The 16,208-nt window shown below is 42.0% G+C and overlaps 1 protein-coding gene across 1 annotated transcript in view; it reads left to right on the top strand.

Annotated features, from left to right (window-relative positions):
* F13A1 (coagulation factor XIII A chain) overlaps positions 1-16,208 on the top strand; it is a 485,935-nt gene that overhangs the window by 457,212 nt on the left and 12,515 nt on the right. Inside the window, exon 14 of the mRNA XM_078688057.1 lies at positions 6,970-7,106. Within this exon, the coding sequence (XP_078544183.1) occupies positions 6,970-7,106 (137 nt within the window). The remainder of the gene's footprint in view (positions 1-6,969; positions 7,107-16,208) is intronic.

Raw genomic sequence — 16,208 nt, 5'->3', positions numbered from 1 at the left:
TGGCTACTGAGCGCTGATACAACCAAAGGATTCAAATGGAAAAAACAGCCACCACGGACTCTTAAATGCTTGCAAAAGCAGTATTTTATTAAGCAAAAAGTACCAGCAACTCAGCGCGTTTCGGGACCTGGGGGCATATTACCTAGAAGTGCGTTAATAAACGCACATCGCACATTCCCGTATAGCCGGCTATCGCCGGATTTTTTCGCCGTGATAGCGCGCAATTATCAATGTGCATCACGTAGGCGAAATGAAATCCGGCGATAGTCGGCGATATGGCACATTAGCGCATGAAAACAAACATTGTTTTCATGCGCTAATGTGTGCATTGATAATATGGGGGGTGGATTCAGCGTTATGATCCACACCCCCATGTTATCAATGCCTAACACCTGGTCAGAGCAAGCGTAACGCCTGCCTCTCCTAACGCCTGCCTTGGTAATAGAGTGTTCCCACCTCCAACCACATTTTACATGTGGTTGGACGTGGGAACGCCCACTTTGCATGTCATTAGCGATGTTTGTCGCCACCATGCAAAGTGGGCTTGAGCCAGGTGTTAAAATGCCCTTGTGGATAGGGCTCTAGAAGTATTGCCGCTTTCTCGGCACAATTCGCCGAAAAAGCGGCGATACTTCCCCTTGCTAATATGCCCCCTAGTCCCTTGGTCACAAGTGCCGTGAGTGCAATCTCATTCGTTTAAATAACAAAAACACGTTATTTCTCAATACATAGATAGTGAAAACAGTCTGTAACTCTAAACAACAGATGGTGCTTACTTAATAAGAGTTAAATTGCTGTGGAAAATTCTACAAGATTATTGGGAAAATTAACAGAGTTACAGTCTGTTTTCACTATCTATGTATTGAGAAATCAAGTGTTTTTGTTATTTAAACGAAGAGATTGCACTCACGGCACTCGTGACAAAGGAACTAGGTCCCGAAACGCGTCGAGTTGCCGGTACTTTTTGCTTAATAAAATACTGCTTTTGCAAGCATTTGAGAGACCATGGTGGCCGTTTTTTCCATTTGAATCCTTTGGTAGTGTGAACAAGGGCTTCTAAGCCCGAAACGCGTAGCTGTTCCTAGTTGTGGTAAAATAAAATATCGAACCTGAGCCTGGTGGTCCGTCTCCTTCATCGCCGGCGTTGCTTTGTTGCTTCCTGGAGGCTGTGTGGAGTCTTCTTCGTATATATATATATATATTTTGTTGTTTTTTTTCCTTGCACAAGGAACTGTGAGCACCACTAACATAGAGACCTCGGAATCTGAGGTAGAGATGTCGGACGGGGAACAGACAAACTTTCCCGTAGAAAAAGAAAAAGCAAATGAGACACCTTTTTTCGACGAGTACCAGATAATAAAGGAAACTCGGCAGAGACCACAGCAACACAATCATCCACCCCTACAAAACCAAAGAGGAAAACCAGGAGGGGCAAGAGGGGGAGCGCTGCCAAACGCCTCACCAAGAGTAACGAGGAGTACATCGAGGCGCAAAAAGTGGTAATCAACTCGGACGACAACAATATTATCAACCTTTCAAAGAGGACACTAACTGATGATGAAACTAGGGTCCTAAAGAAAGGTTTAAGTTTTTGTCCTTCAAGCGAGTTCAATTTGGTCAACACAAGAATTGACTTATTTAGGTACAATAGAAAACTCAAATTCCAAAAGATCTTTCTCTTACATCCGAGAGAGATGGAAGGTGGTATGGACTCAGTAGGCGGAGATGGGAATCCTGGGGTGATAGGAGAGGAGCTTTCAGACACACTTTTGAATATCTTGGCTCCCACTCAGGAAATTCTTGGAAGAAATGGTCAAAGCCAACTGACCGAGAATATTAGTACTATGCAGGTTCGGGATCCAAGTAATCTGAGGAACAAATCAAGGAAACTACCTAATGCTCCACATGATGCCATCGATGTTTTTAATGAAGCAATCCTAATGGATCTGGAGAAGTTGGCAAAAAATAAAATGGATATGAGACTTTCAAATATAACTCGGAGGGAACGGGAAGCCATCAAATCCCTAAACAATGACAAAAGCATTGAAATCAAACCCTCCGACAAAGGGGGCAACATCGTGATTTTTACAAAAGATAATTATGAACAGGAGGCTTTAAGACAACTAAAAGACCCTGATTGTTACACTGTTATCAAAAGAACTGAGTATGTCAATAGTACAACAGATTACCAACTGATGCTGGAAGGGTGGAAAGAGGAAGGCATGCTCAATATGGATGAATTTTTATTTCTACAGTGTGAATCACCAGTACTGCCCACCTTCTACTATTTGCCGAAAGTCCACAAAAATACCAAAAAACCACCAGGGCGGCCGATTGTGTCATCCATCGGTAGCCTATTGGAGAATACATCACGTTTCATAGACTCATACTTGGCACCCATCGTGAAGGAATTACCCTCGTATGTGAGAGATACGCAGGACTTCCTCCGATTAATGGACAATATCACGTGGGAATCTAATATGCTTCTCATCACACTGGGCGTTGTCAATTTATACACATGCATTGCCCATGAGAACGGACTAGCGGCAACTAAATGGTTCCTTGATAGGAAACCGGAAAGATATCAGAAACATAACCTCATGCTACTAAGTATGATGAAATTTTGCCTGTATAACAACATTTTTCTTTTTTCAGGACAACTGTATAAGCAAACGAGGGGGACTTCCATGGGCTCGTGCTTCTCCCCCAGCTACGCAAACTTGTTCGTCGGCTGGTGGGAGAGGCACGAGGCGTGGGGTGAGGCCCATGATCACTGGTCTGAGAACATACTTATGTGGACGAGGTATATAGACAACCTCTTTGTTGTTTGGCGCGGCGACCGTGCCTCGGCCGAGGAATACATCTCCGCGCTGAACAACAATGACTGGAATCTTAGGTTCACTAGCACCATAAGTGCGACTAGTGTGTGTTACTTGGATCTGGAGGTCTTTATAAACAATGATCGCCTCCAGATAAGACTTTATAGAAAACCCACGGCGGAGGAACACGGTACTCCACGCGTCCAGTCATCACCCGAAGAGCTTGATTCAAAATGTTCCCTATGGTGAACTCCTACGCTTGAAGCGCAACTGCTCAGGGGAGGGAGATTTCCAACTGGCCACATTAGAAGCCAAGCATAGATTCCAAAATAGGGGATATTCTAACAATACATTGAAACAAGCTGTAGAAAAGGCATCTAAAGTCAACAGGAGGGACCTCCTGGTGATAAAACCAGCACTAAAGTGCGATGAACCGACGAGGATGATCACAAATTACAGTACTAGAGCAGGGGAGTTGGTCCATATATTTAAGAAAAACTGACACATTCTAACCACCGATAATGTGCTGAAAAAACACCTCCCTGAAAGACCATTGATCACATATCGACGGTGCCAGTCACTAGCAGATCACCTAGTCCACAGTCACTTCTCCTCTAGAATACAGCCGTTAAAATTGTCAAAAGCTAAAGGATTTTTTCCTTGCCTACGCTGTAAGGCCTGTAAGAGCAGCAAAAAAGTTACTGAATACCCAGGGAGAACTAATGAGGGAAAACCCAACAAAGAGATCAAAAAACTCCTAAATTGTAACTCGGAGTTTACCATCTATTGCCTAGAATGTCCCTGTCAGAAGAGATACATAGGGAGTACGATCAACCCTACAAAATTGAGGATTCTTGAGCATATGCGTGCCATAACGAAAAATGATAGATCTTATCCGGTGGCACGCCACTTTGCAGAGACACCAGAGCAATAGGGACCTTCTGAGTTTCTACTGCATAGATCAAATTGATCGCTCAGAACGAGGAGGAGACAGGGTCAGGGCACTCCGAGTGCTGGAGTCAAGGTACATCATTGATCTCAAAACCATGTCCCCATGGGGGCTCAATAATGACGAGGAAATGTGGGTACACCTCTAAATCAGACATGGGATCATGTCGGATAGTAGTCCTGGAGAGTACTGTAGATTGGGAAAGAATAACGAGACATAATAGATGCACATCATCCTTTAATCCAGTGTGTGATTTGACTGTCTAGTAAATGTATGAAACAGGAGGAATAGGCCCATACAGGGCTATATGAAGAAATACAAAGAGGGACATTAAATTGATAAATTCATTGTGAAGTACTATTGAAAACACATGATGAATGTAAACAGTATAAATAGTCATGTTGAAAAGTTCCTAGTGTTGTCCAGAGCACGTATGCACTTTATTTTAGTTGCTGTCGCATACTGTTTTTAAATGAGCACTTGAGCACTTTATTATATTCCATGTTAACCCTACCAATTGAAAAGGTACAGACATGTTCAAAGATGGCAACACATTTGTGAAAGTTGCATGAGGCACCGTCTTCTATGTTGATGAAGCTTGTGGGCAAATTGGAGGGTTAAAATGGCGACTTTGTGTGTACACTAACTGGCACTGACGAAGCTGCAAAGCGACACGCGTCTGTCGAGGGTGAGGGGTTTGTAATAAAACATCTGGTGATGGATATCTGAGTGCTTGCCGTTTTTTAACTCAACCGAGTTAAAGTGTTTTTGAATATATATATATATATATATATATTTTGTCATCCAAAGTGCCTGTGCGTGATTGATAGCCCGCAGGGCGGAGAAATGTCGTGTGCGTCCCCGAAAGCACAGGCACTTTGGATGACAAAATTCTTACCGGCCGCCTGGTCGGGGGGAGAGCACCATCAGCTGTTGCAGCGTTCACCCTTTGCAGCAGTTCGAGGCCATCACTTCCAAACGAGTTGGAGGTTCGAGCACAGGACTCCACATGTACAGCTTGCTGAACCGTAATACCCAGCCTACTATAGGTAATTGAGGAGCATCACTTGCCAAAGAATTTTTAATGCAACAGCCACGCACCGAACAGACTACGCATCCCAGAAACACTTGGTATGACGAGGTACTAAACAATACGCCTACCAGGGGTGTGGCTAATAAATCAATGTCTGGCAAATACCGGTGTGTGAACATTATTCTTTGACGGCAGCCCCTGATGACGGGAAAAGGTTCCCAGAAACGCGTCGGGCAGGTTTTAAATAATGGAGAGCGGAAAGCAAGCTGATTGATAGCCCGCAGGGCGGAGAAATGTCGTGTGCGTCCCCGAAAGCACAGGCACTTTGGATGACAAAATATATATATATATATATATAAAGATTTAAACAGTCCTGACCCACCTCCCTTCAAGGTGAGACTAAGCATATATATATATATATATATACCCTAACAAGATGTCTTAACTTTAGATATCATTCCTTAGCTCATTGTCCTGAGACACTTAAAAGTTCCTGGTACATCGACTCCTCAACTGAAGATACTTGGGAACAAACATGCATGAACTAGACATCTTTCCACATTTATCTTAACATTTGTGAAATGCTGCAAATTTCCCATATTTAACTGAGTAGCTTCCACGATTCCTGCCCATACAAAGACTCTGGAGCCTGACCCATTGAAGTCCTCTGGGGGGAATCAGACTTGACCACCAATGCAGCATCCCTCTAACTGTAGCCAGTTTAATTCTAACTGCTATATATAGCATTGTCTCTTTGCACAAATATTAATAAGATGCAATGTGTCATGAAAAAGCATTTACTTTCTGCAACATCGGCAGGCACCGATCGGGGGCGGAGGGGCGGCATGGGGGGATGGGTTGAGGTTAAATAAAAAAAAATATTTACCTTACCTGCTTGCCACATCCTCCTTGCCGCTCCTCCTGGTCGCGTCTCTCCTCCTCCCGCTGGCAGGAACAGGAAACAGACTGGAAGCACCCAGGCTCCCCTGAGCCAATCACAATGTGCAATGCAGCGTTGTGATTGGTCTGAGCGCCGTGTCTCGGCGCTCAGATGGTAAATGTGGACCTGGGCATGTCCTCCACCCAGGCTGTAATGCAGCCTGGGTGGAGAAGAGGGAAAGTGCGCATGTCTGGTATGGGTGGTCCAAGAAGGCCGTCCAAATAGTTATATGCACTTAGGAGTGGGGACAAACCACTCCTCGACTGCTCTGTCAGTCCCGCCCCGCCTCTGAGTCATTATCATTTTATTTTTTGTAATACTGCTGAAAAAAAAGGCAGTGGGGCGATGCTCCTCCGCCTTAGCAGAGGAGCTGCCACTGACTGCTCAAGCAAGTTGCTGCTGCCAAAAACAACAATGTCATTGATCACCTTAGCAGAAAAGACATATATAAAATAGGAAATTATGGTTTTGCCCAGTATTTAGTTTTGACTGTAGATGGCTAGGAATTATGATGTTGTATACACCATGATCAATGGAAGCAATCCACAGCAAATATGCCACAAAAGCTCATGTTTTTCCAATGTATGGAGGTTGATGCTGGTGCTGTAAACCTATTAATAACTCGATTTTGTTTATTAATGCGTCATCAGACGGATGAAAGAACGCAGTTATTGTTGCTGTCACTTTACCAATCCAATATAATTTTGCATGTATGTTGAACAAAAAGTAAAGACGTGTGAACCAGTTTTCCGATCAAATGTTTATGATATGCAAAATTCCGTTCTGCACATATATATTCTACAAGTAAAATTCACGGTCTTGAGTGGTTAATGAAGGCTTTCATACGTTTGTCGCAATCGCCAAAGAAATAGCAGTGTCAAAAAGCGAAGAGCTTTCATACATTCCTGTTGTATTTGAATTAACAGAACTTTAAGATGGGTATTTTTTATTACAAAACTATTTCAGTCCAGAATTCCATGAAAAGACACATTTTCACTGCTTAGAGAAATCAGTAAGGGAAAACATGACATGAAGAAAAATCAGCTGTAAACTGTAAAAAGAAAAAACTTTTTTTCCCCAAATTGTAAAATTCCAGAACAACTAATAAAAAAACACAAACATCAATTGAAGTGCATATGAAAAATCAAAAATAGTTAAACATTTCTAATTGTTAAATATTTTTCATTGTTGTTTATTTCCACTCCTCCATTTCCTTACTCTGGTTTAGGTTCAAGGACAGAAGGTGGTTGGCCAAGAAATGACAGTGCGTGTGGAATTCACCAACCCGCTAAAGAAAAATCTTGAGAACATTATGTTGCGTGTGGGTGGTCCCAGCATGATGAAAACTAGTACACAGATGTTCAGGTAAGGATGACATGTGGAGAAGGTTTCAGCACACCCAAAACAATGGCATTTGTAACCTTCTATATCCAAGTTAAATCAACTTGTTGGTCTGAGCGTAGAACAAAAGGAGCTTAAATATGTGAAGTTGTGGGCTGAAAGTTACTTAAAACTAACATCATGGCTGTTACAGAGTTGATACCCCTCTGCCCCAGCCACTAACTCTCACTAAGAAGGTCATTTAGTGTTTGGTTGAGCGGGGATCCTGACCATTATTCAGTGTGGTCCCCGCAAGTCAAACACATGGTTCCTACATCACATTTAGTGGTGGAGAGGCCGCAGGGTTTATGACAGCAGAAGCATGGTGGACCTGGGAAGAAAATAAAAAAATGCCCCAGAAGCTCAGGAAGTAAATACCCTGTGCACAAGGGACATTGTTTTTTTCAGTATCTGCAACAAACCACAGCTTTGGGCATATGTTGACGAGACAGTAAAAAGAATGCTGAGATGGCTGCATCAACAAGGTGGGCCAGCTGGCTCGCAGCTGTGCCAAAACTGCATGTTCCTCATAGGTAGATGCACTGTTGACACAGAGAGCCCCAAAAATTGGTGGGAATCTCCAGATAGGGTGGATGGTCCTGGCTGTTGGTTAAGAGGTGAGGGTCTTAGCTGAACTAGTCAGTTTGCGTGCTGCCTGCCAGGTTTCAAATAACTTTGCTTGATCAAGTGTGTGGTAGTAAAACTAGAGTTCGTTCAATAAACATAACTGATCCAGCGGTAATTTCACGGCAATTTCTCAATGCAAAACCTAATTTACCTCTAGATTACCGCTTTAAAGGCGATGGACCTTTGCCACCGTGTATCACTTTCAGGAGACTTTACATCAAAATGCAATTACTATTTAAGCCAATAAAGAGAGTTGTGAGTATTTTTAAAGGGTTTTATTTTCTAGTTAAAACTTAAGGTTCTCTGACCCTTTATTCATTAGTCCAATATCAATCAGGTTACAGAATTGAAAATGGGAAAAATAAAATTAATACAGAACATATTATAGGTTACATTCGAAGCATTCCATAAAGTAAGGGAATGAGGCACAAAATGTCAGTCAAAATTCTTTAAAGAGTTCAGGAAAAATATAATTCAAGAGTGAGTTTTGCAGGGCTAATCCATATTTAATTGGCAAAAATAACCCATAAAGAGAAATAAATGCATAAGACAAATACATCTTTTCAAAACTAGTTAGTTAGTGAAAGCATAAACTTAGAGTTTTAGCATCTAAATCTAAACCTGTTCCATCAGCTGCTTTCTCTGCCCTGTTCAATCTGTCTCTCTGTGTTTCACAGAGAGAGGCTGCCCTCCCTTCACAAGACCACAGAGGAATGTGATCTGTTGTGCCAAAAATATGACATGCATGGCTAGCCTATGCCTCTCTGCCCCCTCCTCCCTCTGTCTCTCTTCGGACGCAATCTCCTCCAAGGCTGCATCCGCGATGTTCACGTACCTAACACATATGATGTTTGGTCTCATCTGCTCCCTCTCCTCTCTCCTCCTATCTCTTCTAGTCCGACATGCCCCCTAAGGGGTCATTATTTATACTCTAATTATTGGCTGACTACACTAATACTGTTGCAGTTTCAGTAGAAGTTCGCACTGTGATTGGTTAGCATAGGTGACATGAGGGTCTCACCATTCTGTTCATATTGCAAATCCAACTCATACCAGTTTTAACAAAGGAAGCCGTTAAGGCTTAATACAGTCAGATGTTTCACCATCAATAATTATACAAATATTGCAACATTTGATAGGAAAAAAATTTATCAGTCTATTTCCTTTTCGTTTTCACATCGCACGCAGGGATGACACTCTCCCACAAACACTGGTACATTGGCACGGTGACAGGAGTGTACAGTTCACTGTGGCCTTGACCCATATGTCTTCACTTGAAGCACTTGGCAGTTCATGTAGTTGGCACATTCTTCTGCGCATGCGTCTCTCATTCAGCACACTGCTAACAATTCTCAGCCATGCTGTATTCTTAGGCATCCATTTTATTTTGGGCCCAAAAACAAAACAAACAAAAAATAATATTATTTTATGAAATAAAACCCATTATGTTCACCTCCCTATACTAGTACCCAGTATTAGTTATTACCTAGCAAAAGCTTTTCTATTATTTGTGCACCACATTGCAAAATGTGCAATGTACAACATAGCATAAACATGCTCTAGTGCTAATTTTCAAAATGCAAACAATTAATACATACTCATAGCAACATGCTCTAATGTTTTAGATAGCTTTTCATGCAAAATGTGTTTTCCCCACGTGTAGTGTTGGTGCATGGTTGATTAATTAATCTATCTATATAAAAACAAATGTATGTCTGTCTTTCTGTTTGTCCTTTATGCATTACTACACCATTCATCCGATCGCCATGAAACTTTGGGAAGTTGTTGAGTCCACTCCTGCGAAGCTTTCTGGCATATGCATTACTAAATCATTCATCCGATCGCCATGAAACTTTGGGAAATTGTTGAGTACACTCCCGTGAAGGTTTCTGGCATAAATTTTTTTTACATATCGGCCCCCCAGGGCCCTCATAATCTTTCGAATACTGATGTACGCAGAAGATGGAAAAAAAATAAAATCGTGTATTCACAAGCACTCGAATAAATACATAGAATTAAAACACCATTCATCTGATCGCCAGGAAACTTTGGGAAGTTGTTGAGTACACTCCCGTAAAGGTTTCTGGCATAATTTTTTTTAAATATCAGCCCCCCCGGGTCCTTATAATCTTTCGAATACTGATGTACGCCCCAGACGGAAAAACAAAAAATCGTGTATCCACAAGCACTCAAAAAAATTAATAGAATTAAAACGACATTTGAAATGTTTTCCATATTAAAATGAATAAGTTTCAATAAAAATGACAGAATGTAAATTGAATGGTATCATGACGAGTTTCCTTGAATTTCCTTTCTTCGGAGATCGCAGCAATGCGCGACGGGTAAGCTAGTACATTATAAAAAGATGTGTTATGAACTGAATATGTATTATCTAAATATGCAACAAAGTCAAAGTCTCTTGAGACAGGAACAGGGAGTGTAGATCTTATCTTCACAGCTAAAGAGGAAACTGAAATCATGAGTTTTTCTACACTGCAAAAACACTTTAATTCAGCACAATTAAGTGCTACTTTCAAAGTTAAAAAAAAGCATCCTCTAAATTAAATATACATTATATAGTGGGGTTAAATCTAAACTAGACACATTAAACGTCCATGATTATTTAATTAATCATGGTTTTAAATAAAAGCATTTCAGACTCAAAGCGTTTTGACCAGACCTCATTTCATGTCTTTCACTTTGCATGCACCAAAAGTGCTACTTTTAAAAAGCATTTGACTAGGCCTCATGTCATGTTTCATGTGCCATGTGTTTTCAATTGCACCAAAATCTGTGTGCCATTTTAAATGCAGTCTGCCTGAAACACAAAAAAGAACAATGCTTAAATCTAGCTCTATAATAACAATGAAAGGGCTACATGTTCCCTTACATTTATGATGGTGCATTACATCAAGGACTTACATTCGAATTGTGTGGTAATAGAAAATCACTAAAAGTGGTAAAAGCAAAGAGACTAAACTGGCACCATTATTCAGTCCACATTCTTAGGAATTTTGCATTTATCCCATAAAAAGGAGGATTTTACATTGCTGTCCAATTATAAATCTGGCCGTAATTCTCGAAATATGTGGCCATGCTCTGGATGCAGCGGGGTGCAATATGTATAACTGCTTGTGGAGCACATTGATATCATGATCAGGCAATAAGTGCAATATAAATGGGAAAAGGAGGCTGACTTGGCAGATGACATAGTTAGGGAAAGGTAAACTGAGAAATAAAGCACAACTGGAAATCTCATAATTCTGTCTAGTTGCTCCTCTTCAATCTTTGGAATACTCTAACATAGGTTGCCACCGTTAATGAGAACCTTCCCTCCTTAAAGTGAAAAACTTGCTCACTGCAAGGTTAATTACTACCCATAATAATAAAATTTGGAGAAGAAACTGCAGGGAGTGGAACAATTCGGACAGCAAAGTCTTTTTATGCTCAAGCTAATGCCTTCCTTCCTTACCTTTCACAGGGGACACACTTGTAAACTCTCCTTTTCGTAACCTCTCATATATCCCTTACCCTGCTTTGCTACTTCTCCCCTCTTGACCACTCATCAACTGTTTCCATCTCCTACCCTTTTCCCACTTTATGATGAAAGCCCCTGCCCACTTCTGGCATTTATTCCAAATGTTTACTGATTCCACGCGTTAAAACCTACTGGTCTTCTAATTTCATTCCTCAATTTATTGCCCTCATGAAGCAGACAAACGAGTGTCTAATAGGCTTTTTATCATAAAAAAACACACCGTGCACAAACAATCCTTAAATGAATACTCATTTCTGTGAACTAGCTCTGAATGTACAGGACTGTTTATGATCACCCATAAAATACATGATTATATTCGAGCATTATAGCTCACTGCTGAGATGCGGGACGTTAAAAGCCCTCTACTCGAGAGAAAGGTCCAAGATAGAGGCAAAGGCATAAAACCAGGAACAGTGTCTTAAACGATTGGTATGCCTGAGGCAGGTGGATTAGTATGCTATTAGAACATTTCACCCACTGGGGGTAGAGGGTTCTAAACTAAACAGGAACACCGGTAAAACAAACATTGGAATATTGGAGAAGTACTACACCAGCCTTGTTAGCCCTCTGCCAGTGCATGCTGTTTAATCGAGAACCCAACATTCCAATGGTCAAATAAAGCGTTATTGCCTACACCTGTGCACCTGGGACATTACTCCCTGTATTTATTGACCCAAGCTGAAGATGAATGCTTCCACACACTTTTCACCCCTGGCTTGCTCCCTGGCAGTCGCTCACTGTCTGGATTTTAACATATCAGGAACCCACTTGGCTTCTCCTCAAACACAGTCTCTCCTCCTGCAGGGCCAAGCACACTGCTTCCCTCTCTCAGAAGGCAGGGAGGCTTCTGGGTAGTCCCCCATCTAATCCACCAAAAAGGGGCAGACTTCAGATGATGTTCCCTCACCTCTGGGAGACTGGCTGTCAGGCAGACACCAGCCATGACTTCTAAGGAGAACTTTGAGTACTCTGCTGAATCCTTGATCATGAAGAACGTGGACATAAAACAAAGTGGAGCGGTTTGAATCTGACTTTTATAAACCTCTTCTCAACAGGGGCTGTGGATCCACTTTCTGAGATTTCGGAACCTGTTTGGTTTGGTCTATTCCAAATATCATTTAGAGGCTGCTCACCAGACAAAGTGTTTGTGCAAAGTGGTTGCTCTCACAGCGAGTAGCAATGCGTTTGGCTCCCAGCAGGAATAACCAAACCATGGGCACAATGAAGTGTGAGTCCTCTGTACATGTCTTTCAGCAGCATTCCTGAAGCAGCATTTGGAGACAAAAAAAAGCAGGACCTGTCAAGAAACGTTCACACCTTAAAGAACAGAAACTACAGTCCCACACTTCACCCCTACAATCTACCAAATGGAAGTACTGAGGAAGAACGTATCAGGAGTCCTTTGCTAACAGAGTCCTCATAGATTGTCTAAAGGAAGCCTCTCTCCATTCTCTTAGCTTTAGCATTTGGATCTCACTCTCCAGCCACATAAATGCAGGCAATACACTTCCACTGCCTTAGGGAAGCTGTACTTAACCTCCTTCTTGTGCCATGCTAAACCAGGAGCATCCAAAATGGAACTCGGACCTCGACTGCTCAGACTCACAACACACTACTACCATACGTGTGATAACGTGCGCTCAACATGCACACAGGACATCAGCGCCAAGTTCTGTGTTTCATTTCACAGCGGACTTTAAATTTAATCAGTCACTAGACTGCACTCACGCAGGAATAAGGGCTGATCACACTATAGACTAAAAATACTCATATTGCCCCCCTGCTTAATGTATTACACCTAGGACATGGACAGTTGTCCACTGCGTACTATGAGGACACAATTGGTGTTCCCCCCTTCAGGTCACAGGACAGGTCTAAGGCATCGCATTGTCAGGACTGTCTTAGGTCTCTGAGCACACGCAAGATTAGGTTACCACAAGGAGAAAAAAAACAAGACAAGACACCAGTTTCACTTTCAGTCAGGCGCTGAGGACATGGGTACACACCTGTTTACCATGTAGGGGACATTTTGTCAGAATGTACACACATCCAACTTTAATGGAAATAGAAAAACTGCAAAAATTATGAAAATTGAATACCTGAGGAGAACGCTGCAGGAAACAAACACACTTTAGTTTGCCTAGCACTAAACTGGCAATAAAGGGTTCCAAAAAATTCAGGGCTACGTTCCGCCTAAAATTAGACTGGCAGCATGTTTGTTTGATGAGTAAAAAAATAAGCACTTGTTCATTGTTAGTGCTGCATTGATCAGGCAGCGTTGCAGTTTAAGAAGTATTTACACAATCCATCCTTGCTATTTGGGTTACATACAACAAAAACCATAATCGCTGCATTAGCAGAAGGTTACCATTAATATATAATGTGGCCAAACAGAATTTCTGATGCCACATCACGAAAATGTCTCAAACACAGACGCACAGGCAGCATTTTCTTCACTAGACGTGGAAAAATAAATCTTTGAATTGCGAAACAAGTGACATTTGCCATTTTTAACCCATTTTCACAGTGAAATTTGACTATTAAACACACCATAATCCACTCCTCACTGAATCAGAAAAATAGGCAGACTTTTGGCATTTCGTGCTGTTCGTCCAGTTCATGTGGCTGTCTGTGTCAAAGCATTGTCAAAGGAAACTACACAAATTGGCCAGAGTGCCAGGACCGAGCAGTTCAAAGCCCATCACAGAATCACCCCTTTCCTTTCACTTGGAGCCAGATGTTGGACCCTTCCGATTTGTGATTCGCAAATTGCGTAGTTTTGAAACTCCCAATTTGCGACTCATAAATTGGAATTTACAACAGTGTCTCAGACACTGTTTGTGATTCCTAATGGGATCGCAAATTGCCTGTCATTAATATTCATGAGGCAGGTGCAATTTGCGACCATATTAGGAAAGGCTAGCACTCCCAGGGATGGTGGCCTTCTGGGGTCCTTAAAGGAAAACGGAATGCATTGAAAAAATAAAAATGAAACGTTACTGTGGGACCACTGCCTGCTCTGAAACAATATTTTCAATGCCAGTCACTAAGGGGAAGGGGTTCCCTGGGGACCCCTTCCTGATTGCGAGTGGCTTACCACCCATTTGAAATGGGTGGTAAACTGCGAGTGTTGCAGCCACAAAACAATCTTACATTGAAGTGCAAGTCCCCATTAGGAAGGGACGCCCTTTGCACGCCCCTTCCTAATAGCAAGTCACAAAACCGATTTTGCGAGTTGGTCATAGGTTACCGACTTGTAAAATAGGGTTGTATATCTGGCCCCTAGTTTTTTCATTCGTGGCAGGCCAAGGATGGTTAGTGAAATCTTGTGGATTTGCACCGTGATTCGCTGCTGCTTACCACACTATGAAGAGAGGGCTTTACAGCGCAGATAGTGTGGTAAATATGCTGGGTGAAAGCCCATACCTGTTGCTGGTGACATTCAACATGACATTGACATAACCTGACCGAAGTTTTAGGAGTGAGGATAGTGGCTATGGTTATTTTTTTTCTGGGTCAGCAGGTTTTTTTATTTGCACATCCTAAGGTTCCCCAGTGCAACTTCACATTTTCTTAGTGGTGGCCCACAGACTACGGAAAGAACTTTCATTTGAGAGAAATATGCTTCATTTTTGTTGCACTCTGAAAGCTTTGAAAATGCGATTGACCTGCTTTTCCTCATTTTGTGGCCCACGATTAATTATGCGATTCTCTTGCTGCAGCATTTTCAGCATAATTATGGATTTCCGCATTTACTAAACATTCCACTTTATGTTTATTGCTCCAGTATAAAGAAAGTTACTGAAAATGTGGCACACATGGTGCCTTACAATGGCAAACCCTTTGGAAAGGTTACTTGATCACCTTTCATTTGTTGATTGCTGTATTCAGTGGTTAGTCTAACTTTTGAACATACCAAATTATTTTGTGTGAAAATGAGGAAACAGTGTGATAAGAAATTCACGAAATGTGCCTGCTCTTATCGCATTAGTTAGTCAACCCTAGCACAGACTTTCATCCTCCAGTGGCTCTGCCCATAATGATTGTTACATAACTTATTTTTCATTAATCCTGCCTCAATATGAGCTATCATCTGATTCCATTATCCCATGGATTTAACAGTTTTAAGGACTATTTCATATCGGCCCAATGGCCTTGTCGGGTTGTAGTGCCTGCACTTTATCCATTTAAAAATATTATGAATACTATTTAAACTATGGAAGATTTTCAACCAAAACAAATTGCAAGGAATAAAATAACAGGTTAGCTTTTCATTATAAACCTGTTCAGGGGAGATAGTAATTAATATGGATACCCTGTGAAAAGCAAAGGGACAGAAAAGATATTCTAATTCTGCACAACTTTAAGAAACCATCGAGGTATAGTGCTGTCAGAGTATTGTCTGTTATAGATGTGTCCTAAGTATGCTTTACAAAAATATCACCCCATTGCAGTTAATAAGAGAATCTACACCCAAAGGGACTATGAGACTGATTACGACTTTGGCAGTCTGGGAGCGGGCCGCCATGGCAGCACTCCGCTCACAGACTGCCAAAGTCGACTGCCGCCCACCAGATTATGAGTTTCCTCGTTGTCTGGTGCGTGGGCAGCATTGCAGTCCCTCTGCGTGCCTATTAAAAGGCACCTCAATGGGAGTGCCTACAGCTGTTCTTGCACAGCATGGACTGTGCTGTCCATGCCGTGCTGGAAAGGGGGGCAAAACATGTGCCCCCCCATATGCATCGCCTTGCACAGGGGCAACAGGGGACCCTGTAGGGCCCCTTTATTTTCCCGCTGCCAGCCTTATTATGGCGGGCTCACCGCCATAAAAAGGTTGGGGGTGGGGAAACTTGTAATATGCTTGGCGGTGCTGCCGTGGCACCACCAAGCATATTGCTTCCACAGGCAGCCGCAAGACCGGC

This window comes from Lissotriton helveticus, chromosome 4_1 (assembly GCF_964261635.1).
Source record: "Lissotriton helveticus chromosome 4_1, aLisHel1.1, whole genome shotgun sequence".
In the NCBI taxonomy this organism is placed as follows: Eukaryota; Metazoa; Chordata; class Amphibia; order Caudata; family Salamandridae; genus Lissotriton; species Lissotriton helveticus.
Note: the sequence above shows the minus strand (reverse complement) of the source record. Positions and strands in the feature narration are given on the sequence as shown.